This window comes from Erpetoichthys calabaricus, chromosome 3, assembly GCF_900747795.2.
Source record: "Erpetoichthys calabaricus chromosome 3, fErpCal1.3, whole genome shotgun sequence".
In the NCBI taxonomy this organism is placed as follows: Eukaryota; Metazoa; Chordata; class Cladistia; order Polypteriformes; family Polypteridae; genus Erpetoichthys; species Erpetoichthys calabaricus.
This window is the reverse complement of record NC_041396.2, coordinates 244471028-244497927: the sequence shown is the minus strand read 5'-3', so window position 1 is coordinate 244497927 and position 26900 is coordinate 244471028. Positions and strand designations below refer to the sequence as shown.

The 26900-nt window shown below is 37.2% G+C and overlaps 1 protein-coding gene across 1 annotated transcript in view; it reads right to left on the bottom strand.

Moving 5' to 3' along the window:
* lama2 (laminin, alpha 2) overlaps positions 1-26900 on the bottom strand; it is an 820770-nt gene that overhangs the window by 288056 nt on the left and 505814 nt on the right. Inside the window, 3 exon segments of the mRNA XM_051924216.1 lie at positions 7171-7382; positions 15729-15815; positions 20807-20934. Of these exon segments, the coding sequence (XP_051780176.1) occupies positions 7171-7382; positions 15729-15815; positions 20807-20934 (427 nt within the window).

Here is a 26900-nt window from a genome sequence, read left to right as displayed (position 1 = left end):
TATTTTTATTTTTTTCCTCTGGGTACTACAGTCTTCCTCACACATCCCACAGATTTGTATATTTGGTTAACTGAGGAAGACTAAATTGCCTCTGTGTGTGACATCTCCGCATTACACTAGGCTCTTTTGGGGGACATTGTAAATAACAGCTCTGCTTTTATCATGTAAGGAAATAATTACTTAAAACTTCATGGGGTGTTGGGTCTTTTTAGTTTGAGTCATGAACCCTTCTGACAGCCTTGCATCCAAAGGCATAATTTTCCTGTTTATTTGAGATATCTTATACTATTAATATGCCTGGTAAGGTTTCCTACAACAGGTTGACAGACGAGAATAGACAGGAGTCCCCATGGACTATAATGTTTGCTGATGACATTGTGATCTGTAGTGATAGTAGGGAGCAGGTTGAGGAGACACTGGAGAGGTGGAGATATGCTCTAGAGAGGAGAGGAATGAAGGTCAGTAGGGACAAGACAGAATACAAGTGTGTAAATGAGAGGGAGGTCAGTGGAATGGTGAGGATGCAGAGAGTAGAGTTGGCGAAGGTGGATGAGTTTAAATACTTGGGATCATCAGTACAGAGTAATGGGGATTGTAGAAGAGAGGTGAAAAAGAGAGTGCAGGCAGGGTGGTATGGGTGGAGAAGAGTGTCAGGAGTAATTTATGACAGACGGGTATCAGCAAGAGTGAAAGGGAAGGTCTACAAGACGGTAGTGAGACCTGCTATGTTATATGGGTTGGAGACGGTGGCACTGACCAGAAAGCAGGAGACAGAGCTGGAGGTAGCAGAGTTAAAGATGCTAAGATTTGCACTGGGTGTGACGAGGATGGATAGGATTAGAAATGAGTACATTAGAGGGTCAGCTCAAGTTGGATGGTTGGGAGACAAAGTCAGAGAGGCAAGATTGCGTTGGTTTGGACATGTGAAGATGAGAGATGCTGGGTATATTGGGAGAAGGATGCTAAGGATAGAGCTACCAGGGAAGAGGAAAAGAGGAAGGCCTAAGCGAAGGTTTATGGATGTGGTGAGAGAGAACATGCAGGTGATGGGTGTAACAGAGCAAGATGCAGAGGACAGAAAGATATGGAAGAAGATGATCCACTGTGGCAACCCCTAACGGGAGCAGCCGAAAGAAGAAGAAGAAGGTTTCCTACAATGCAGGCCTCAAAATATTTCCTAAACAACCAGCTGCAGGGTACAAAAACGAAATAAGAAAAAAAATTCAAATTTGGAAATGTCACAACCAATTTGGGATTATACGTGGTTAATGGAAATTGCATGGCACTCCCAAATATATCCCTGTGATGTCTTCTTCTTCATCATCTTTCCCCACTTCTATGCGAGGTTGATGATCTTGGTCAACCTTCTCCAATCAGCTCAGTCGCGCACATCCTCAGCAGTTAAGCACTTTACCTTCAGATTTTCTTTTACTTTATCCATTCAGCTCTGCTTTGGCCTCCCTCACTTTTTCATTCCCTCTTCCCCTGTACTTCCATTTCCACCACTCTTTTGCCCACATATTCATTGTCTTTCCTCATCATAAGTCCATACCAATTCAACCTTCTTTCCTGTACTTTTTTAGATATCTATCCTACTTTTTTTGTACCTTTCATTGACTAATTTCTTATTGTGTCCTTCTTTGTGCCCCAACACACCCATCTCAACATTCTCATTTCTGCTCTATAGATTATCTACTAGCATTATTCAAAATAACACCTGATAGTGCAAAACCTGTTATGAAAAAAATCCTTACTCTTCATTGCATGTTTGTTCTCTTATGTTACTTACTTGGAAGAATCCAAAACTACCAGGATGTCTTACTTCACTTTAAACAAATAAAAATTTTCTTTTTGAGGAATGGTCTAAAGCATTTTTAAAATAGGCTGTTCTAAAATAAAAAAGTTTTGTTAATCACTTTGATGTCTCAATACCTGTGATGGACTACTGCACATTGGGCTCTCTGATCACATAGTTCTTCTGGGGGTTGAAATATTAATGCATGAGATATAGTACTGAAGGTATTTTTCACTGATCTGTGTATTATTCATTGTAATGTGATAATAAATCCATCCATCCATCCATTTTAAAATTCAATAGAAAACTTTATGTGCTAATCCATCACAATGCAGGTACACCCTGCTCCCCTTCTTTTCAACTTCTATTTTTTTTGACTCTGCTGTTTTCATAAGTTATTGTTCTTTCTCATGGAATGGGAACTTTAGGTTGCAGCAGTTATTAATAGAAAAGGACATTCTTAATCTACTTAATTTTATACAATTCTGAACGGAAATGTTTGCTAACAAAATGATAAAGTGTCCTGGGAGAAGCAGGATAGTCAGTTGGCCTATGTCAGTAACATTGTGCTTTTGCCTTAAATTCTTTAGTTAATGGTTATTTACACTCAGGCCTCCATTGAAACCTGAATTCTTTAAGGTATGGGTTCAACAAGTTGCTAGAAACAGATTTTTTGGTATTTCAGCACATACTAAAAAATAGCATTGCACAGTTATTACAGATATTATGGCTACAAATTCATGTTTAATTGCACCCCAAATGATCCATCTGGGGTTATTTGAGTACACTGAAGTCATTCAGATATTCCTAAAACCTTTTTGAGATGATACACGATTTGTGCCATTGCCTATTACCCCCCAGTAGTACTATTTGATATAAGACTAACAAAGCCTAATGTGTGCTAAAAATAAAAATAATCACTCCACTAAACTACCAGCATCACCCTGGTATGTTGACCTAAGAAATAAACAATGCTTGAATTGAACAAGAATATGTTGATGGTTAGGTTTTTGGAGTGAAGAGTGCTATTTTTACTAATGGTATTTTAGGATAAGATGCTCCAGAATGGAAGATCATGCTGTAAGACTAATTATATAGATTATGGATTTTAATCTGCTTTATTCAGTACCCCATATTATGAGGTGAGTGCTTTTTATGGAGAGTAAGTAAGAAAGCAAACAAAAAGAAGAAAAAGAGTGTGAGGGGAAGGAAAGAGAGAAGATGATGTAACTCCGCATGTCTTTAAGACTGACATCTGATAAAAAAGAAAGAAGAGATAAAAATAGAAACCTTGAAAATTTGAAGACACACACATTTGAAATATCACCAAGGTTCTTTAATGGTTGGTAAAACTGAAAGAGGGTGATATGTCTATCAATTCGAGGGGCATCATTGTGGAAGGGTGGGACGTGAGAATGGCATTTCAGGTTGGAGCCCAGAATTCTTTCAATTTGATACTTTCCAAGAGTTAAGAGAACCAGGTTGAGCATTTACCTTCAGAGAGGCAAAGGGGACAAAACAGAACAAGGGTAAACAAGTCAATATTCAGTACAGAATAACAGTGATGGAATGGCAGGATGGTCAATCCAATCCCAGATCAACCAGAGGATGCAGACCCAAGTTCTAGAATATGAAAAAATACTTGATTGGTGGGAAAGACAGAGCATAGCACTGATACAATGAATAGTACGATATTCATTGTATTAATGGTAACAATGGAAAGATAGGGCCAAAACAGACCAGGCAGGAAGGGATTCTTTAATGTCCTGTAAGATACAATGGTAGGCAGAGGCCATGATGTCCTGAATCATGTTAATGATAACTATGCCAAAGTATTTAAATAAGTTTGACATGAGGATGAATGGTGAAACTGGGCATGGCCAAAGTGTCATGTTATCGGTAGGATTTCATCCCTGGCTCTAGTTTCTTTTGTTTTTATTGCCCTTTGTGAATTCTTTTGTGATTACACTTTTAACATGATTTTCTTTTCTTTCTTATTGTATTTTATCATTATTATTATTTAATAAGTACAGCATTGTTTTGTTTATAAATAATTGTGTATTTGTTAAGCTTTCCTTCTCTATAACTCGTTTTGCTTTTTCTCGGGGTGCCTCTTAGGAGAAAACATTTAATAGTTTTTTGATCATTTTTTTAATCTTTTGTAAGTAAGCTTTATAATTATTAAGCAAATCTGTTGTGTTCATGGGCCTAAGGTTTCACACTTTCCCCATCCTCTTTGAGATTCATAAGCCTGACCGTTTTCTTGGTTGTAGAACTGACCTGATTTTTGCTTCTGGGCCAGGCCCACTTGTCCTTTGAGGCGTTTATGGAGTTTTGAGGTATTATTTTGACTTTAAAGTCTATTTTTGAGTTTCTCAAGCCTGGCGCTCATAACAGAAAAAAGTAATTTCAAGGAAACAGAACCAATCGAATTAAGGATATGAAGGAACGCTGTGGAGCCTTTATCAAGAAAGAGGCTTAAGTCATTGGCTAATAAAGAACTTTTTCAAAGAATGCCACATCTATCAATAAAGGTTGGCAGATTCAATTTACAAAGAGAAAAGGCAAGAAGTTAAATGGAAAGATTCAAGAAGAGATAAGATAGTGAACAGCCTTGTCTGTCATCTGTGCAAATTTAAAAGGGCTGGAAGATATCAGCATTAGTAAATATGACCATTGAAGGGGAAGAATACAGGTGCGTGACTATAATAATAAAATGTACCTCAAACCCCATCAAACTTTAAACCCAACAAAAATGGTCCAGTTTACTTGGTCAAATGTCTTCCCTGTATCTAGTGAGAGAACAGCAGCTGCAGATGTTATGTTAGGATATGCATTAATTACATGAAGAAGGTAGCAGATGCTGTCTGCAACATAATAAGCATGAAAAGCGCTAGTCTTATCTGGGTGTACTGACTTGTGGATGACAATTTGTAGGCTTCTGGTAAGATGTATTGCCAGAAGCTGAGCACTGGAATTAATGAAAGATAATGGGCTGTTATTTGAACATTCACAGAGTTCACTACCTCATTTAATTAAAAGTGTAATTATAGCCATATTAGTAGGGAAATCAATTTTTGTGGCAGAATTTAACCAGAAAGCCATTAGGGCCAGGTGGGGGCCCTTTGATCACAGAGTCCAAATCCACTTTAAATTCTAGATTTGAAGGCTTTGAGTCTAGTAGGATATGTATCCTTCTCACTAACCTTCTACAAATAATGATAAATAATTTATATTTAGGAGAATAGGGATAGAGCTTTCTGAAAAAATACTGTAAATAGAATTCAGAGTAGCATTTATTAATTTAAGTGGGATTGTTGGTAGAATTCTTGATTCCTATAATGAAAGCAAAAAAGTTACACTTCTGAAGCCTAAAAGTTAATCATTTGCAGGGTTTGGCCCCATACACACTGTATATGACTTATGTATGAAGGACCTCAAATTTCCATATTAACCAAAGCTCTAAATTTTCAGGAATAGCACCATTAAGTTAGCAATGAAACTGAAAGAGGAGAAACATAAGTGAAAAATCAGGATTATGTAAATAGCTAAATCAGTGCCCAGCCATGTCACTGCAGCTCTTGAGACTTACTCCGTTGGTTCCCTCCCACAATTAAAAGCATGAACCTATAAACAAAACATCCCAATATCGCCCTCTCTCCTTACTAAACCTGCTGGTACTACCTAAATAAGCAGGATAAAGACAGACCTTAACACCAACCTTGCACAGGCACTGTTTCCTCTCACACCCTAACTTTAGCCTCCCATGAATCAAAAACATTTTACAAATAAGCAAAAATAGAGTAAGAAATTAACTAGGAGTCAAATAGGATGTTAGATATCTATCTATGTTGAATGACAAAACATCTGGCACCTGTGCCCAGCTGTATTATTGTCTAGTATCCATAAGTGGGCTGCAGTGTCCGATGAGCAAAGGCAACAAGTAGCAAAAAGGGACATAAGGGCCACACTATCTGCTTCAAGGTTCAGGGAGTTAAGTGTTTAGAATCTCCTTTTTTTCATATCAATGTTGTAAAGCACTTTTGTTTGTCTACTGAGACCTGAACAAGTCTGTCCATTCTTCAGCTATCTCATAAATGTCGTAAAACATTTTTACTAACAGAACTTGTTCTCACTGGATTTTGTTTTGTCTATTGTGCCATTCTCTGTAAAATCTTGGGACTATAATGTAGAGAAGTTTCAGAATGGCAGAGTTTTCTAAGATGTTGGAAAGATCAAGTCTGGCCTATTTTTATATTTTTTCAAGCAACCCCTTTTACTATGCAGTAATGTGACTAGGATGTCATCTTGGAGAAGGCAAGGGAAACTAAATGTCAAAATAACCTAAAACATCATTTTTACTGACTTTCCGTTGGGTACATGTGTTATACCCTTTTTGAATATCATTTTTGTATATTTGATCAATATCTGACTGGCACGGTGGTGCAATGCTTAGCAATGCTACCTCATAGAGCCAGCATCCTGGGTTTGAATAATGTGCCCTTGTGGAATTTGCACGTTCTCCACAATTTTCCTACAAATCCTCAAAGACGTGTGTTAGGTTGTTTTGTGATTTCAAATTGGACCTGTGTGAGTGTTTGTATCTGAGTATAATGGAGGATGCCCTGGGGTGGACTGGTGACCCCTACAAGGCTTTATTTTATATTGTGTCCATTGCACTGTGGATACAAATGAACACTTTCCTCAAGATGACTTAAACAGTCAGGAAAAACTACAGTTGTTTACACAGATTTTGGAGAAAAGTGTCACACTGAAAATCAGATAATGAACCTCCATCCTTTTGGCTTAAAGTCCAGCGTTATATCCAATATAATAGAGTCTGGTTATATTTATGTTTAGGATGTACTGTCATGAAAATTTCCTCAGTTAAGCTTTGTATTATATTTCTTTGGTGTGGGCACAGAAAACCTTGGACATTGTGAATGCTTCTTTCTCGCACTGTCAATTTCCTTTTCATTCTTTACTGATCCTAAAGAGTGATGTTGGATTGATAAAGACTCATGAGGATATATTTATAGCATCTGAAACTCTTTAAATTACTTTAAAGCTTTAGAGTTCTGTTTTTTTTTTCTGAGAATGAATGCAACCTGACACAGAGTTAACCTTCACCCATACATTTACTTTCACTCCACATCCATAAAAGCAGTCATTTAAGAGTAAAAATGCAAAAAGCAAACTACAAGAAGTATCACAAATGTTATAATGCTTGGGGGAAAAACTACTACAATATAAAGTGCTCATAATTTGATCAAATTGAAATGCATTTTTTCTTACCAAGGTTACACACTGGAACTTTTACTACAAAAAAAAAAATCTCGAGATCACGGTAAGAATAGAAATAAAAGTGTACTCACGCTGACAGGACTTGGCTATAATAGCATCTCCAAAATACCCGTCTGAGCAACTCTCACAATACTGGCCGCTAAATCCGTCCTTGCATTTCAGGCAGGCGCCTGTGACAGGGTCACAGCTCGCAGGGGATGACAAGTCGAGATTGCCATTACACTCGCATGGTTGGCAAGAGCCTCCTGGCTCCGCAGGACGGCCATGGTACCCATCAGCACACCTGCAGTTTCAAAAAATTGAAAGTGCACATTATGTACATGATCAGAAATGAACTCAAATCTCAAAATTATACTGCTTTCTATAAAGACAATTAGGCGCCTTTGTGCAGCATCTTATTTCAGATGGAAAGAAAAGAATTTTGACAGCTGTACTCTGTGATTAGGCCCAACAATTAATTCCTTTTTTTTCTTGAGTTCCTTGTCTTCTCATTATCAATTAGATTTAAAATGTGATGTATCTATTATAGTGTGGATACTCTTTGTTTTACTTCAGATTTGATTTGACAAAAGAGAAAAAAAAATACTTCTCTAAGTTTTTTGTTTTAATTTTCTATGTTTAGTAAATGCAGAAATGCATGATTTAATATAGTGCAATACTATGTGTGTCAGCGACAGAGTTTAATTAATTGGACAGTTTATTGGTTTGGACAGTCTGATGTGAAAATGAACCATTCACTTGGAACACTGCATACGTGAAAATTATATTAACCTTTCCCAATAAACAGCAGCATTCCTAAGGGAATGAACAAGGCTATCAAATATTGCTGTTTCCATTTCTAAAGATATACAAATGGATGCAAGCATTTTGGAAGACCAATATCTTTTGACTTAAATACATCCCTTTAGGAATTTAACTTATTCAAAAACAACCTGTTTTACAATGGTTTAACTAAACTGCTGAAGAGATGTCAAAAAAGTGCTTTTTCAGATTAATGATTACATTAATGACAACAATATTCAAGTTAAATAGATTATCAATATGCAATATATCTAAAATTAAATTATGTAGATTTTTATGGAAATGAGTGTCACCCTCAAAAAATCTTTTTTTTTTCTAGGAGTAGCACTTCTCATACTGAGCAGAGTAACAAAGCAATATATCCATCCATTTTAAAGCTCTCTTAGTATACACCAGTGTCATGGAGGTGAAGCCTTTCCCTACAATATCTGGGACATGGTAGGTACCAAACACCTATCATATACAGAAACAAAATATAACTAAATAATAAATCAGGTAGGGTGTACACTCTTCTGCATTTACATGACAATTAACTAATCAGAAAACAAATTCATGTTAACAGGCATGACTGCAAAACATTTGTGGACACTCAGGAAGAAGCAAAGACTTGTGGTAGTATGCCAATCATCCACTCTGTGTTATTTTTATGAAGAAATATTATGATCGGGCCTTAAAAGAAGACATTTTGAGGAATGATGTCAGGCAGCTACAAATTACTGGTAGCAGTGCAAGTTTGTATTTACTATAGATCAACATAATGTTTTCAATGTGTAAATGTAAGCTGCAAATGAATGTCTAGCATGTAGGTATCATGCATGTGCGCAAAAGGGACCGCTGGAGAGCTCTACTGACTGTAATTCTACTGTCCCTCCAGGGTTGGTGCTGTGTCCTAATGCTTTCTCTCTTCCACCCTCTGCAGACTGGATGATTGACATCTATGACACCTCTGATGTCACTTTCGGTATCTGTCCTCCTGAACCTGCCTCTTCCTGTCAGAAGAATTCAAAGCCAGTTCTGTTCTGAATTCACATCTGCAATGACAACTCCACAATAATTGCATGTTTTTTTTTTATTCTTCACAACCAGTTATACGGTGTGACCAGACTGGTACTGGCAACTCTTTATCAGTGTAATCTGTTTCTCTTAAAGTAGGACACTTCTTCCTCCCTGTTTCCACTGATGCACACATGCCCATTGTAGGCGAACCACCTTGTCAAATGTTTTTTCAGTCATTTTAGTGTGGGCAGTGATACTTTTATAAATGATGTGAAAATGCTGTTTTTTAAATGAAGATGAAGTAGTGTGGACCTAGCCTAAGAAAACAACAATAAAACAGATCAACAAGTCTGTAAGAAATACCTTTAAATAAAGGAAAGTGGTTTAAACTGTAATACACTCTATCGAAATAAATGTTATTTATGTTCTGCGGTTAGTCATATATTATCCAAAGAGAAACAGGCTTAAACTGGGCCTTCTGACATTACCATTGGTTTGCTCCAAGTAAAATATATAGATTGTGTCACGTGGCTGGCGTCCATGCCCAGCCGGGACGCCCCTGCACTGTATCTTCAAGGGGAGCAGCCCTGGACGGTACAATACTTCCCCCTAGACGCTAGATGGCCGCCCCCCTGGGTTGGAGAGGTGCTTCGGGCTCCCGCAGGGCTCCATGGGAATTGAAGTTGGATGCAGCCCTGTTGGGTCCCGCAGGCACTGCCAGGGGGTGCTGTAGCTGGGACTCCTGCGCCCTTGTGGGCCACGTATGCACCACACCCAGAAGTGCAGCCGGAACAAGCCAATCAAGCACCTGGAGCACTTCCGGGTGAATTATAAAAGGGGCCAGCAGCCACCACTCAAGGGGCTGGAGTCGGGTAGAAGTGGACAGAGTCTTCGAGGAGAGGAGTGGAGGTGGACCTGAAGAGGCAAAGGCATTTGGAAGAGGCCTGGACTTTGGGGTGATTGGTGCTGCGGCACTGGGGTGTGCGTGTTTCACTTGTACATAATTGTAAATAAACGTGTGTGGTGCTTTAAGAACCATGTCTACCTGTCTGTGTCCGGGCTGTTTCCCACAAGATCCAAGTAATTATTGTACAGATTTTCATTAATCTTCCATTCATTCACACTTTTTTATGAACCTGATTATTGCAATACAATGGAGTACCACATCACATGGCATACAGTAATTGTCTACACAAGCAGAATCATTCATATTCACCCAATTTAGGGCCATTAATCAATCTAACATATATACTTTTGGAAGGGGAAGGAAACTAGAGAACCAAGAGAAACCCCACTGAAACACAAAGAGAATGTCAAAACTCTATGCAGACAGTGATATGAACTAGAGTTGCATGAGCATGGAAACAGCAACACTAAAAAATGCACACCCACACTGTCCTTATTTAATGCTAAATATTATTATTTGAAACGCAGATGTTTGGTGGTTACTGCTGCTGACTGTAAGGTACTGGGACTTGGGTTTTATTTCTGTCAAGGTCACTGCCTTTGTGATGTTTGCATATTCTTTCTTTGTCCAAATGGTATTTTTCTAAGTGTTCCAATTTCAGCCACTCTAAGATATGTTCGCTACTTGAGTCAATGACTCTTACGCTAATTTGGTGTGTGCCTTCAATAGTCTGGTTGGTCCCTGCCTTGTACCCATTGCTGTCATATAGGCTTCAGCTCCTTGCAAGAGATAATATATGTTCACATCAATAAATATTATTTTTTCAAATTATATTACATCTTTCATCATACTACAGATTGAATTAATTTGTACGCAGATGGAACATTTTACTATGAAAGCAAAGAAAATAACATCTGTTGATAAGGAAAAATCACAGGAACTCTTAAGAAATTGTATAAGGGATCTCAGGAGATGGATAGCTAACCATGCATTAAATTGAAATATCAGACCATTTGGAAACAAGGAATTTACAGTCTGCTTCTGGGGAACAGCTTCATCCCACTGGTATGCAATTTCCTCAGACTAATTGCACAACCAAGTCATATAAAAATTACCATCTAAAATCCATCACACTAATTTCTTATGGAAGCATAATTTGTTGCCCCACAGCTTCTGTGGTGTGGTAAATAATACCCAAGTGTTACTCTGTGTTTGCTGATTGCTTTTGCAAACTTCTTAGTGCAGAAGTAATGTAAAAATGACAAAATGGCCTTCACAAAATGCATTTGTATTTTTGATTTGGTGCAATGGCTTATTTTTTTTTAAAGATTATTACCTTGAGAAACAGTGGTACTGTCCACTGAAGAAGACAAAAATAAGTCTGTTTAAAATAGAACTTAGCCGCAGTGATGTTTACAGCCAGGTGCCGCAAAGCAATATCACTGTCAGATTCCCAAGGGAGCTCCTGCATTGCAGCTCCAAATTAAAGAGCCAATACTGTAATCCTAAATGGTGTTTTAAATGAGAACGTTGGCTGATTATTGTTTGCACACTTGTGCTGCAATTTCTTAAATATATACCAGCACAGTGAGATCAAGTAATTTCTCATTAACCATTAATAAATAAGCATAATTTACCCAAAAAAAGTCAGTCAGTCAGTCAGTCAGTCAGTCAGTCAGTCAGTCAGTCAGACAGACAGACAGACAGACAGACAGACAGACAGACAGACAGACAGACAGATAGATAGATAGATAGATAGATAGATTCAGCAATTTATCTCTAACATTTAAATAGTGTAAAAGTAGGTATGTGTTGCTATTAAGCTGTAGAATGTTTATTGCCTTGTACATAGACATACACAAAAGACCTGGGGCCTCATGTATAACGCCGTGCGTAGAACTCACACTATAACATGGCGTAAGCACAAAAGCGGGATTGTGCGTACACACAGAAAAATCCAGATGCAGGAATCTGTGCGCATGCAAAATTTCACGTTCTTCCACTACATAAATCCAGATCAGCGTGAAAAGTAACGCACGTGCATGCGCCTTCTGTCCCACCCCAACTCCTCCCAGAATTACGCTTCTTTGAATATGCAAATCAATATAAATAGCCTTGTGTGAAAAGACAATGGGAAAAGCACAGGGGAAAATATAAGAATTTCAGCGAATACCAAGTGGAGGCAAAGGAAAAACGTACTATTTGTTGGTTTAAACAGTGGTATAATCAACAAAAGAAAGTTGATCGAGTGACAGTGTCGGAGAAACTCGAAAGATCGAGTTCACAAAGTCGCACAGTACCCGAAATAAAAAAGAAATCACATATCAAAGTCGCCGTGAAAAGGCAAGTCGTAGCCCACCGTCTGAGTGTGATATGAAAGCTTATTAGGGTACAGACAAAAAAATAGGCACACAGTGGGGAAAAAAGCACGAAATGTCAACTTTAATCTCGAAATTTCCACTTTAATCACGTAGTTTATTTTGCCATTAAAGTAGAACATCATAAACTTCATCTTAAAATAGTTTATTTTACTAGTTTCTCAAATCCCATCGTAACTAAAGTAGCATGTTAAATGCTTTTTTCTGTGTTTGATCTTCTATGTGCTCTATGTGTGTGAATCACTACGTGCTTCCGTTCTTTTTCTTTCTCCGACAGGACACAGAATCCATTACATTCGTGATATTACAGCTCTCTGAATAATTAAAATACTGAGATGTATATGTGATATCTTTTTCATGATGATAGGAATGAAATCATGTTATTAAACATGGGAACACGGTGGCGCAGTGATTGTTCATATCTCACGCAAGAGGCTTGCGGCGCCATGTGCGACCTTCGATGAAATAATTTATTACAGAAGTACTGTCTCTTTCAAACGTGCTTTTCTTTCTCCAAATACCCAATTGCCACACAATCAGCTCTGTAATAGACGTTAACCCATCTATAAGCTTAGAATGCCGATTCTTCAAAACTTTTAAGGAACATTGAAATATCTTCGTAGTACATGTTTAATTATTCTATCCGTCTATCCTTCCAGTGTCGCGTCAGCACCAGCAATAATACAGCGCAAGGCAGGAGCTATCCGTGAACCAGCTCTACGCTGCGGCACCGTGTCCTCTCATGTTTAATTATTAGCAATGCAGATTATTTAAATGAAGTTAAAGTTTTATCTGTATACTATAAGCAACATATTTTGCTGCATTTCATCTTAAAAATGATATTGTCATCATACGCGCTTTATAAAGTAGCGCAGGTTGTGAAATATTATAACTGTAGGGTAAGTTTACAGTGAGGTAATTGTATTTATAAGTACAAACAGTTCTGCAAGGAGCACTTGATGGACTGATTGAGTGCGTTTATAGTTCTTGGGATGAAACTGTTTCTGAAACGCGAGGTCCGTACAGGAAAGGCTTTGACGCTTTTTGCCGTGGTTGAGGTAGTGTGTACTTGAAACTGTATACCGATAATTCTCTTTCCGATCAGCTGCTGCTGTGATTCACACTCAGATACAGTGATATAAATACTCCGAGTGGTGCAGTGAGAGTAATATGGAAAAAGATGATCCGGAGTGGCAACCCTTAACGGGAGCAGCAAAAAGAAGAACAAGATGCAGTGAGCGTAACAACGCTAAAGCAGTTATGGTATTTGGAATACTATGGCTATTCCCTGGACCGTTATATTGCTACAGGTTAATTACAATCAGATGCATTACACTAATAAACAATATGCAGTTAATTTCAGTGTATTTATAAAGCCGCGTCAGGAATGTGGAGCTAAGAAAGAAAGGGTGACCACACAGGAACAGTAGCACTGCTTTGACGCTGGGTGCCGCCAGTCTGCAAAACCGAGCGGAGAAATTGCGTATGCCAAGGTATGAGTTACCGTGGAAATGTGCATGGCTTTACGCCAAGTTTAGGTTTTATACATCGCGATTTGAGCGTGGAAACATTCATACGCAACATTTCTGTGCGTACGCACCGTTTATACATGAGGCCCCTGGTGCCTTGTGAGCCTATGGTAGATCAACAGTGATCTGAAAATGAATGGATTGAATTATTAATAATTGGATAACCTCATACAAAATAATGTACAATACTGTAACTCTTTTCAGGTATAACAGTGAATAATGGTCATTCAAATTGGGTTCCAGCAGGTAAGGAAACCTGAACTCGTGTTGTATATCCTACTGTTAATTCCTTGTCAAAGGCCCTGTTGACACCTTCTAGCTGAAGGAAACACATGTCCATCACTAGAAAAAAGATAACAGATAATTCCAACACAAAGCTCATCCAAAGCTCACCCTGTATGAGTACACTACTAGATGATTTAAATAGGCCGAAGTCCTAGGAAGATTTGAAAAACAGGAATATGGAAAATTAGTCTAAGCTGATTAAACTACACAAGAAATTTGCTGGTGATAGAAGAATTATACGAATCGTCCATCCATCCATCCATAATTCAACTCGCTATATCCTAACTACAGGGTCACGGGGGTCTGCTGGAGCCAATCCCAGCCAACAATGATATTAAAATAGTCTTTCAACGAAATACTCTAAAGAAATGCATAGTTTATTTTAAGATAAGCAGTTTCATTTTGTATTTGTCTAGCACTTAGTTTTGGTAAGGACTGCAGTATCTTAAAGAGAAGGCATTTCTTGAATGGTAGATGTTTGAGGTGAGAGGAAATGATTCAAAATTATTTCAGATTGTGGTAAAAGTACTCTGGGAGGGATTCTCAAGAGCTGTATTGTCTTGGAATTCAAATTTTAAATACAACATGTAATGTTATTATACTCCAACTCATTCCCAATTACCGCTGTATTATTTTTTACTTTATCTTCTTAAGCACACTCAGCTGCTAGTTTTTTATGCTTTAAATGTGTGGGCTGTTTCTCATCACTTATACATTATAAATTCATTAGATAGCTATACATTTGCCATCATATACTGTCTTGTAATAAGCCCACACACTTTCTTAATGATGAAAAGAGATGATCTGGCAAATTATCAGTGTTACTATGATGGGAACAGATGTGAGATGAATAGTATTATTTCTTTTATGTGTAAATGGATTAAAATGAAAACATTTTCCAAGCTTCTAATTTGTGTGCCACCACATTTTATGAAACTATACAACAGAAACAAATAAAAAAAAATATTTTAGAGCTCACATATTTTATTATTATTTTATTAATTTTGTTTATTTTACACCTGGCAAAGCTGTACCAAACAAAACAAGATCAGAAAAACTGAAGGAACTGATGGATATGTTGTATAATATATGTCACACAATAAAATTTAAATAGTGCTGTACACACATGGAGAAAAAGGCTAAAGAAGAAACATCTATCAAAAACATCTTTACTTAAAATGTTCATTTTTCACACCATTCAATTGTAAAAAAAAAATGTGCTTGGAACCAGACTTATTTTCATTTGTTATATTATTAGTACGTTATTTGACTGATGAGTTTATTGAGGCAAATTACAACATTTGAGAGACAGAATTGGTTACAATTCTTGTGTTTTTCCAATTGGACAACAGGCAGGTGATGTGACTTGCTCATGGCCGCACAATGTTAGTAGCGGGAGTTGAACGGACAACTTCAAGGTTTGAAGTCCAAAGCCTTAACCACTACATCACACCACCTTCTTTAGTTTTTAAGTTCTTATATCTAACCATTTCATTATCAATATAGACACACAAATTATATTCCTCAACAAATAACATTATACAGCAAATAGATGCATAATAGTGTTAAATAATTCAGTAGGTTTCTTATACGTATATTTCTTAATAAGACTTTATTGTAACATTCTTGTATTGTAAAACAGTTTAAGCTAAGGCAACAAATAGAATAAAAAGAAAAACTAATTGATCCAGACATGGCAATGCTTAAGGTAAAGAAAAGACAAACAGACTTACCTCTCACAGCGTGGCCCAGTATATCCAGGTAGACACTGATCGCATATTAACTCTCCTTTCTTATCCAGGTGGCATGTGGGGCTAAAGCTGTTCAGTTGATTTTGGGTAAAAGTAGGTGTAAAGAAAATAAGAAAACCATATATTATTAACTTCATAGTCCACAGTCAGAAATGAACAGCTTTAATGCAGGGAAAAGGGCAAGTGCAGTGTGTAGGACTACAAAGATAGAGAAGGGATCCTGTTCCACCCAACAGACTCAGGGCAGGCTTTAAGCTATTTCTGACGACACTAGATATAGCCCAGTGGATGGCAGCATCCCAATGGAATGCAGGACTGAGACTTTCTTTAGCTTGTCTCCCTGTGCCCTTACTAAAAACTGGAATTCTCAGCTGCTAGCCTGCCACCCTGAGGGCCTAATCACAAGCTTTATCTGCCGGGGTTTAGTTGCTGTCTCAGCGGAGCAATTGTGTTTGGAGCTTTAGAAGTTACCGACTGTCCAGTCAAAGGGTTTATGGCAGTTACAGTATGATATGGAAATCTAATATCACACATTACAAAACCAAAGGAGACAACCTTTGTGTAATATATATTATATTATAAAGCAGAGAATTTGCTTTTGTTTTGTTTGTTTCATTTTTCATGGTTCCATATACTGTTTAGCATTGTTTCCTCACTGCTCCAGTATTCTAGATTTGAATCCTGACCTGGTCACTGTTTGTGCACAGTTACATGTTTTCCTCATGTCTTCACAGCTTTTTTTTATTGGTAATCTGGTTTAATTCACAAATTCTAAAAATGTGTCTTAAAGTTAATTAGTGACTGTAAGCTAGTCATTTTGGTCCAAGAGTAAGTATGTGCCTAAGTATGCCCTGTGGATGACTTGCACTTGGTCTTTATTTGCTAGATAATTCACTGCACTGAGCCTGATCTGGAGTCAAAAATAGAAAAATTAAGTTCAGATCCTGGAATGAACTCAAACAAATATTCTTCATTTCCAAATACATAAAGCTACACCAAAATATTCATGGGACTGTTTTTTTTTTTTAATAAAAGACTTGAAAATAATTCAGATAAAAACTCTCTTGGAGACCACCAAGAAACACCACCAGATAAAATAATTAATAGTAGATATTGGGTAAATCACATTTGGCTAGAGGGGAGTATTCTTGGTCAAAACTGAGCTGGTGGGGTAGACAGCCTGACAGGTCTCTATATGTCACATTGTATGGTGGTCATGGCTTCTGAATAGCATTTATGACTTGGAAGTGATTCCTGGGCATACTGGAACTAGTCATTTGTCAAAGCTTTAAAGTCTTTTCTAGCTGTAAGGCTGGTGAGCTTTGAGTCAGAGGTAAGTTATTGGTATTATGTCATCTTCCGGGAAAAATCAAGGACAAGGTATGGGGAAAGTGTTTAAGAAGGTACATAGAAGATGTTGAGCAGGGTTTGTTTTAGGAAGTACTTGTGGGTAAATGGACCTGCAATGTCATGTGCTCGTCTTGGTCAACTGCTTATACAGGTTGGCCATATAGGGAAATAGGTATTTTGTTATTATCATTTTATGTTGTACTTTGTGTTATATTAACATTTTTTTTAATAAAAAAATCTTTTTTTGTTTTTGCAATTTTGGCCTTTTTGATTAGTCATTATTTGGGTTTGGATCTAGAGCAGGGGTGGGCAATGTCGGTCCTGGAGAGCCGCAGTGGCTGCGCGTTTTTCTTCCAACCCACCTTCTTAATGAGAAGGCAATTATTGCTGATGAAGCACTTATTGCTTAAGTGACATTTTGATGCTTCATTTTAGTGGTCTTGCTCGTTAAGGGCCCCCAACCTTAATTGCTTATTTCAATCTTAAATCTTCAGCTGCATTCACAGTTTTAATGGCTCCTTATTAGCAATAAGATGGCAGCCAGCAGTTCTCCATCTAGCTTCTTTCCATTTACATCTGTGTGTGTTCATCATACACTGCTTAATTTAATAAAACACTTAATAGAAAAATGTGACAGACTGAAAATTATCCATTTAAGGCTTCAAATCATTTGGATGATATCTTTGGAAAGGAAAAAATCTACGATATAAGAACCGTGCATTGCAGACTAACAAGCCATAAAATTAAATAAGGTCTGAGATTGGCAAGGATTGGTTTCTAATTAAGCAATTGGGTTGGAATGAAAACCTGTAGCCACTGCGGCTTTCCAGGACTGACATTGCCCACCCCTGATCTACAGCATCCTCTATTGACCAATGAGGGAATTTATGGAACAAGTTATGGGTATATGGATTTCAAAATTATATTAGCAAAACAAATTCAGACAATTCAAGATTTAGCTTTAAATACACTTTACACTTTAATTACACAAGCCCTAATCTAAATAATTGCCTAAACAAAACCAATATCAATAACCATCCCCTTAATTGGATTCAGGATTGTGGGAGCCAAAGTCAGTCCCATGCAACATTATGTACAGGCAGGAAACAGCCTTGAATTGGGCACCAGACTATTATAAGGCTTACACACACACACACACACCCTAACCTAACACACACACACACCCTAACCTAACAAGAATGTCTTAAGGGAATGCGAGAGGAAATGACCATACACACAATGCTCAGGCATAGGATTCATACCCAAGACACTGGCTCCATAAGGATTTAACAACTGTTCTTTTCAGTTTCCATAATTTACTGTGTGTAAGTAATTTTTATAGAAATTGTCACCTTGAATTTGTGTCATGTCTAAGTATTTCTAAAGTATTACACTCAGCCATCAACTTCTATGCAGTTTAAAAGAGAGACAAAAATTGAAAAATAATCAGAGAACATCCACTCTCATTCATTTGGGGCAAATTTAATAAGTGAAGAATATGGGGAGGCACAGGGAAAATGTGCAAATACCCATAAAAGACACTTAATCTTTGTCCGAGATAAGCACAAACTCTGTTTGGTATAAGTAGTTTGACCAGACATGACTTATGGCACGTGGTTTATCACATTGAGCCAAATGACCAATGTCAATGTAAATGTTACTTGTCACTTGTGCCTTCACCACAATGTTCTTCTTATATACAGTCAGTAAAAAAGTTGGGGAAGTAAATTCAGTGTGCTACAGCTACAGATGACAAACATGGATGCACTTCAAGAGCATTATAAATTGTAAGTGCAGGAGCAGGTGGTGCTGAACTACTTAAAGAAATACATCTCCCAAAGATATTTTATTTTTAGATTTAATATTTTATTTTGTAGTGATGACAGAGAAAACAAAAATATTCTCATGTTTTCAAGGAGAATGCAGATAAAAGAAAGTTTATGATATAATACAAGCCAAACTTTTACTCCAAATATCAGTTATCTAGTAGTTTGCTGACTACATGCAAAGCACGTGCTTTTTCAACATAAAAATGTTGCTATTTGAGTTTTTGTCTCCCCTTTTCTTTCAGTTAAAGAACATACTGTATGCTTTTCATAGTCAGATATATTTTTCATAATGTGATAATAAAATGCATATGGTCTCTTTGTCTTCAGTCACCATCTTATCCATGAGTTTCTCTGATTTTCATTTTAAAAAAATAAGTGGATCCCCATCACATTTTGATTATTGTGATTAGAGCTTTGAATTTTGTTAATTCACCAATACATTTAAAGACTTGCTTCAAAGTCAATAACCTATATTTAGGCATTAATTGCCTCGAAAACTGGCCTAAATTCTTATGAAAAAATCTACATCAAAGTAACTAGGATGTTCTTTATCAAATGAGGCCATTGATCATTGCAAGATTTAACACAAATCTAATAAATTAGTAAATGCAATCTTGTAATTGTCTGAGGAAAATAAGCCAAGTCATTGCGTGAAGATGATAATACTCTAACTTATAAAACCATTGCAGTCATCAGGGTTTATACCCTAGAACTTTGGATATGAAATATGACAATATTGTAGAAAGTGGTTTTTTTTGGATAATAAATACCAAGGATGGTCATTACTCTATTATTTCTCCATGTCTCAAACAAAAAAAAAATCTGTGAATGTCCATTCCCTGACTAGATATAACTCTTTCTTTACTCTGAGGGAGCTTTACTTTTTTACAACTTGAAACTCATAAGACTGTAGCCCCATCCACTGGGTTATTATGTAGTAATATTGGGTTAACATGGACCTGTCATCTTTGAGGCAAAAAAAAAACCTCAAAGTGTTCTAAACTGGAAATATAGTGAGTACATTTTACTTAAGTAATTTGGGTCTGTCGTGGTGAAAAAGGAGCTGAGCCATAAGGCAAAGCTCTCAATTTACCAGTCGATCTATGTTCCTACCCTCACCTATGGTCATGAGCTATGGGTAGTGACTGAAAGAACGAGATCGCGAATACAAGCGGCTGAAATGAGTTTTCTCCGCAGGGTGTCTGGGCTCTCCCTTAAAGATAGGGTGAGAAGCTCAATCATCCGGGAGGGGCTCAGAGTAGAGCCGCTGCTCCTCTGCATTGAGAGGAGTCAGATGAGGTGGCTCGGGCATCTGATCAGGATGCCTCCTGGACGCCTCCCTGGTGAGGTGTTCCAGGCACGTCCAACCAGGAGGAGGCCCCGGGGAAGACCCAGGACACGCTGGAGGGACTATGCCTCCCGGCTGGCCTGGGAATGCCTTGGGATTTCCCCGGAAGAGCTAGAAGAAGTGGCCGGGGAGAGGGAAGTCTGGGCATCTCTGCTCAAGCTGCTGCCCCCACGACCCGACCTCGGGTAAGCGGAAGAGGATGGATGGATGGATGGATGGATAATTTGGGTTCTGGTCTATCTTAAAAAATTGTGTATCCCATATAAAGAAATGAAGCCACAATTTACAGTAATATAAGCCCAATTTGCCTTATTAAAAACTCACCAGTGACCTACTAATGGATTCGGAAAATTTATCAGATACTTCAGTGTCAACAAATTGCAAATATTTCACTATTTTTTTCAATTCATTAAGTAACTTTTGTTTCAGTACATAATAAAGTACACATAAAGGTCCAATGAACACAATTCCAGGAAATGACAATGCAAAAATAATCTTAATTTTGGTAAGAAATTTTTAAAATTGTAACCTACTTGTTTGATGGATTCAGAAGTGGGCAGGCGCAGGGCTGGCAGTCTGTGGGTGTCCCCCTTTTTGGATCACCATAGAAGCCAGGGATGCATATGTCACAATGTGGTCCAGCAGTGTGATGCCTGCAACCCTGAAGACAAATGTAACTAAGGATGATTGTACCAAACCATGTTGAAAAATTCACAAATTAGTACATTCAAGAGAAGGCTAAAAGAGTCAGCAGCAGTCTTTTTGGGTATAATGGAATGATAATAATAATAATAATAATAATAATAAAAAATTTTATTTATATTGCGCTTTATATTTAACAATCTCAAAGTGCTACAAAATAAGAGTAAATTAACAAACAAAATAATCTATAAAATGAATGATATAAATTAATACTTTATAATAAATAAAGAATGTTAGGTTATTTGCAAAAAAGGGCAAATATCTATAACAAATAAAGCCATAGGGAGTGCTTTGCACTTATATTGATTCACTGATTGAGTGGTTTCCTTGGGTTTAAGATGTTAAGAAAACAGAGAACATGTGCTTGGTTCGAAGGCTGCAAATTTGACAGGATGAAGGTACATCTGTAAGGTTCTGGATTCCCATTAACTTTGTTTTACTTATCAGAATAAAACAAAAAAGAAGGAGCATTTCAATTAGTTTTTGCCATAAACAATATATCTGTGTTGATTTTAAAACAATTAGGAGCAATAAGAACTGAGCAGACAAACCATCTGAATGTGAGAACACGCTCAGAGTTAATATCACGATGATAGTTAAGCAAACATTTCCACTAGTTATCAAAGTCCATAATCTTTACAGTATTTTCAATCTACTCTCATGAAAATAACAGTATAAAAAATATTTAACAATCCACCTCCTTTGTCTATCCCAACAATTTGTAATTCATATCTTTACCAAAAGCATTACTAAATGTTACACTCATAGAACACTGCTCTAGAGAATGTGCAGGTATTTATAACAGTCAGTCAGGAGAATGAGCTTTACATTACATGTCTACCACACATCCAGGTAAGAAAAAAGTGTGACCCATGGCAAGATTTAAACATGTATTATTCACTACACTGTTGTCCACTGTGGCAGGCGGCTGGGGGTGGTACCCAGCCGGGACGCCCAGAAGGACAGGAGGAGGGCTCATGCCTCCTCCGGACCATGCCTGGAGGACTCGGGACCCCAGCACTTCCGCCACACCAGGAAGTGCTGGGGGGAAGAAGAAAAGAGGCACACGGAGTGCTTCTGGAAAGGCAGCCGGCACTTCCACCACACAGGGGCGTGTCAGGGGGAGATTTCCGAGAACCACCTGGAGCTCGTCCAGGTGACTATAAAAGGGGCCGCCTCCCTTCATTCAAGGCTGGAGTCGGGTGGAAGAGGACGAGCTCTCAGAGTGAGAGAGGAGAGAAGGAGGTGGCCTGAAGGTATTGTGGACTGGCCTGGACTACTGGGGTGATTGGTGCTGTAGCACTGGGTTGTGCATATTTGAATTGTGTGCATAATTGGACATTGTATATAGGGTAAATAAACATGTGTTGGGACTTCAAAATGATGTCTGTCTGTCTGAGTCCGGGCAATTTGCTACACCACCTATCTATTTCTAATGTCCCCTGAGTTGCTAACACGGTACAACACCCTAGTACTACTAGAAACAAGCTTAAAATTTTTTAATCAATTATACAGTACCTTTCAGTTTAGTGTTTTTTCTTCTGCTTTGTTTTCAAGTCTGTAAATAACTAAGGGGACATTAGTACTAGGGTGTTGTACCGTGTTAGCCATTATGAATGTTGTAAATAGTCAAGCAAAATGACACCTTTTATTGGCTAACTAAAAAGATTACAATACGAACAGTGCCGTAGCTGGAGTTCGCGCCACTCGGGGTGGGGCAGGGCTTCAATTTGCCGCCCTCCAACGTATCTGAATATGTTAACCTATTTAAATAGAAAATTAAAATGACGTATGGAGAAGAATTAAGATACATTTTGCATATATTTATTTATATATAGAGAAACAGCAATATTTTTTCACATAGGTCCTCACAGGTGGCGCAGTGGTAGTGCTGCTGCTTTGCAGTAAGGAGACTGTGGAAGATTGTGGGTTCGCTTCCCGGTTCCTCCCTGTGTGGATAGTGCTTTGAGTACTGAGAAAAGCGCTATATAAATGTAATGAATTATTATTTTATATTTATAAGCATCATCTAGACAAGAATATAGTACAGACGTACTGATAAACTAATAATCAGAACACGGCTTAATATAATTACGCTGCAAAAACCAGAACCGGTGTAGTGTACAAACGATAGGTGGGGATGAGCAAGAACGCATTCGGATTGTTAACGAAACAAAATTATACATTATGAATTAGGTGTTTATCTTCCTAGAAATTATTATCGGTGTAATGTTTCTGTTTATTTTTGTTATTGCCTCATAAATATCAACTGCCGTGTCTGATGCCGTCACAGAAGGACCGTCTGAAAATGATTTTTGAAGCATTTGTGGATGAAAAATCAGAGAATTTGACTTTTTTCATTCATGAGTGATATTTTTCCGAACACTGCTGCTTACACGTGAAGTGTTCTGAGCCTTTTGGCCAATAATGCCGCCCCCAAAAATGTGCAGCCTGGGGTGGACCGCCCCCTCCGCCCGCCCCTAGCGACGCCACTGAATATGAAAGCTTTTGAGACAACTCAGGCCCCTTCTTCAGGCAAGAAGTTTATTTCTGAAAGAGGTAATAAAGGTCCTAAATTTGTAAGAGGTCACAGATTAGTACCCATGTATTGTGTAAGCAAGTCACAAACACAGCAAAAAAGTGTGTGAGACATCCAAAATACACATAAAGCAAAGTAGGATCTTTACTAGCTAGCCCAGAAGAAGCTTGCTTCAATCCAGTTAGTTCCCCCAACTACTACCTACAGGCTTTGGCCTAAGGAGGTCTAAAATGAGGACCTGGTAATAAATGTTGAAAATACAAAAAAAAAAGCCCCTTAGAGAGAAAAAACAGCAGCATAAACCTCTGTCTTGTCAACAAAAAGGCAATGAAGAATCTTTATAAAAATGAAGATTTATTAACAAAATATCAATAAATACTCAGAATGGCAAAAACAAAATTCCTTAAACAAAGCATTCCAAAGCAAACAAGTCCCAGTACAAGATTCAAAGGGTGAAATCCAGAAAATAGAGTACAAAAATAACAGTAACCAGAAAAACCTCAGAATAAAAACACTTGGAAATTTTTACTTCCCAGTTCAAATGGAACACAGCATTGCAGTAGTAGTTGTTTATTATCTTCAACAAGAATACACTGACACAAGGAAACTGTTAAGGGTAAATTTTGCACAATTGTTCATTGTAAACAGCAGACTCTGGAACATTATTCAGTTCTGTTTGCTTCCTTTGCTGATGAAACCTAAAAGGGTTGTTTCTAGACACATTTTGTAAGCTTATTTACTAGTTTTACTCATGTTTCTCTCCAAAAGGACAAACATACATAACGGTTACATTTAGTAAGTTACTAGTTCATAGCATCCAGTTAATGACTGTGAATGGTAAACTTTAAAGTCAAATCTCATTTTGCAAAATTTGCTAGGTGGTCATGCACAGCAAAATCACTATCAATATATACATGTTCTATATATTTTAAACAACTAGTTTACCACTATAAAAGTTCATTTAACACTGCCACTTTTCTGAGTAGATTTATATTTGACTGATGTTCTAATCATGGGGGATATATATTAAAATACAGGTATATAGATTAATTTGCGTTTGTAAAAAATAAGATAATAATAAGCCACAACACAGGGAAGGTATTGGAGCCATACCAGTTGGAAGGGAACAATAGCTGAATTTCCATGCAAAGTCAGGCAAATAATAAGATTGAAAGAGAGGTACAAAGATTGTCCCTCTAATGACCTGACCAAAAAGGAACATGAAAAAGGACAAGAGTGAGAATCAATGAAGTATTAATGATTCCTACCATGAGACTTGACACTCTATTTGACTAGCTAATTACTATTTCTAAGAGAATACACCCCACTTTATTACTTGGAGACCTGGGATATTTGCAGCACTTAATTTGCCAACTAGAGGTGTGTTTACTTGATAGTTTTCATTCTGGGAAAAAAATACTACTAACATGTCTGAATTTCAAAATCAAATTAACTGCCTTACCAAGCATCCCCTTCTCAGTCCCAATCAACATACTGTATACCCCACATCAAAAAAACACATTCAGAAAATAATGAAACACTAATGTTCTAATGTGTCAAGTGCTAATTCTCCCTGAAGTGTAACCTCCATTCTCTTTCTTTCTTTTTATTTTTTTAATCTCTTTGTCTCTCAGATCCAGTAACAGATGATGGAATGTGCATAGCCACAACTACAGTATATAGATAAAATTAACTAACAATACTGCTGTTGAAATAACAAGAGGAGTGAAACCCCATAGCAAAGATGTGTGAATAGTAGAAAAAGATTAAAAAAAACTAACCTTTTCATTGGAACAAACCTTTTGTATCATTTTCTTGGAAAAGAGTTTCTGGTGTTCATAAGTCATTTTTATTCTTCTGTAACTAGGATTCAATATGTTACAGTGCAATTATTTTTGCTGTCTTCTTTAGAAAGCTGATCATCTTATTGTGAGTAATAACTCCAAGAAAAATGAAGACTAAGTGCTTTAAATTAGCCACTCTATTGATGTTTTACAACCCTCAGAAATTAAGTGTCCATGCAAATGCATTTTACCATAATACAAGGTGAAAGAGATACCATGGAATTAGTTATTCCAGATAACACACAGAGGTGACAGTGACTTGTCCTTACATACTCACAGCCAGTCTGTCAGAGAGCTCTTTAATAAGGTATAGTCAGTGGCTCTTTTCTTGACTATTAGCTGTATTTTACTTAGCAGGAGGGTGGAAACTGTTACTCTGCTAAATCACACATGTTTATTACCTGAGAATCTTATTTTATCAGGCTCAAAGAAATTGCCATTTGAGAAGCTGCTCGAGGAGGCAGGTTTCCTTTCTTGCCTATGTCATTTAGCACTGCCTGTTACGACCACCTTGCCAGCCTGGCCAACAGTCATATTAGATGTGTCATCAATTCAGTTTTTCAGCATGTTTTTTTTTTTTCTTCCCCAGTAAGTGTCAGGAGAACAGAGATCCTATAATATAAACAATATGTACAAACCGGACCAAGTCCTTCACGGCACAAATCAGTTTATGTATCAGTATGCACTTTTCATGTCAGAACAATCTGATTAGCACTAAAATGATGACTTATAAAAAAAATGATTGATGAACAATAGATATTTTTGGTTGATTATTATATTTTGATTTCAGCCTTGTTCATGTTGTGTAAGTGAAAACAATTATATTGAATATATTATATTATGGAGGGTAATTTTTTTTCAAGCAAGAATCAATTGAACCCTATGTCAATACTAAGCTACTTTATTAGAGGTCCTACTGTTAGCAAGGGATCTGTCCTACAGACCAAAAACGATATAATGATGACTGGTTTCTCGCTAGCTTTCATTTTCATTTCATTGATACTTGATAAATACACTCACAATACTGGACAAAACTGTCATTTCATGTGTTCATACTCATCTAGAAGAATAAAAAAATACAGACAGTTTGATCTTTTATTGGTAATATGTTGTTCAGGCATGCTGGAAATGTGAAAATGTACATTTGCAAGTAATGAAATGTTTGGCTTGTTGAATGTAGAATAGTTATTAATATTTAATTCAACGTATTAATACTTCAACATTTATGAAAATTTTTATCTAAATTAGGAGTATTACAGGATTTTAGTTTCTTCAGAAAAATTCTGATTTGCTGGTGTTATTTTCCCATTTATATTAGACTCAGTTTTGACGTAATAAAAGAAATTCAAAATTATCTATCTATCTCTCCTTTTCCTTTCTTTATAATGAAAGCAATGGCACATTAATTGATTTGCCTGTAACTTGATGAAATATTTCACTTCAGTTATTTTGAACCATTCTATCAGTTTAAGGGTAATATTGACTGAATAATATATGCGAATAAAGTCTTCAACCCAAGGGGGATTTTCCTAAAGTGTAAAC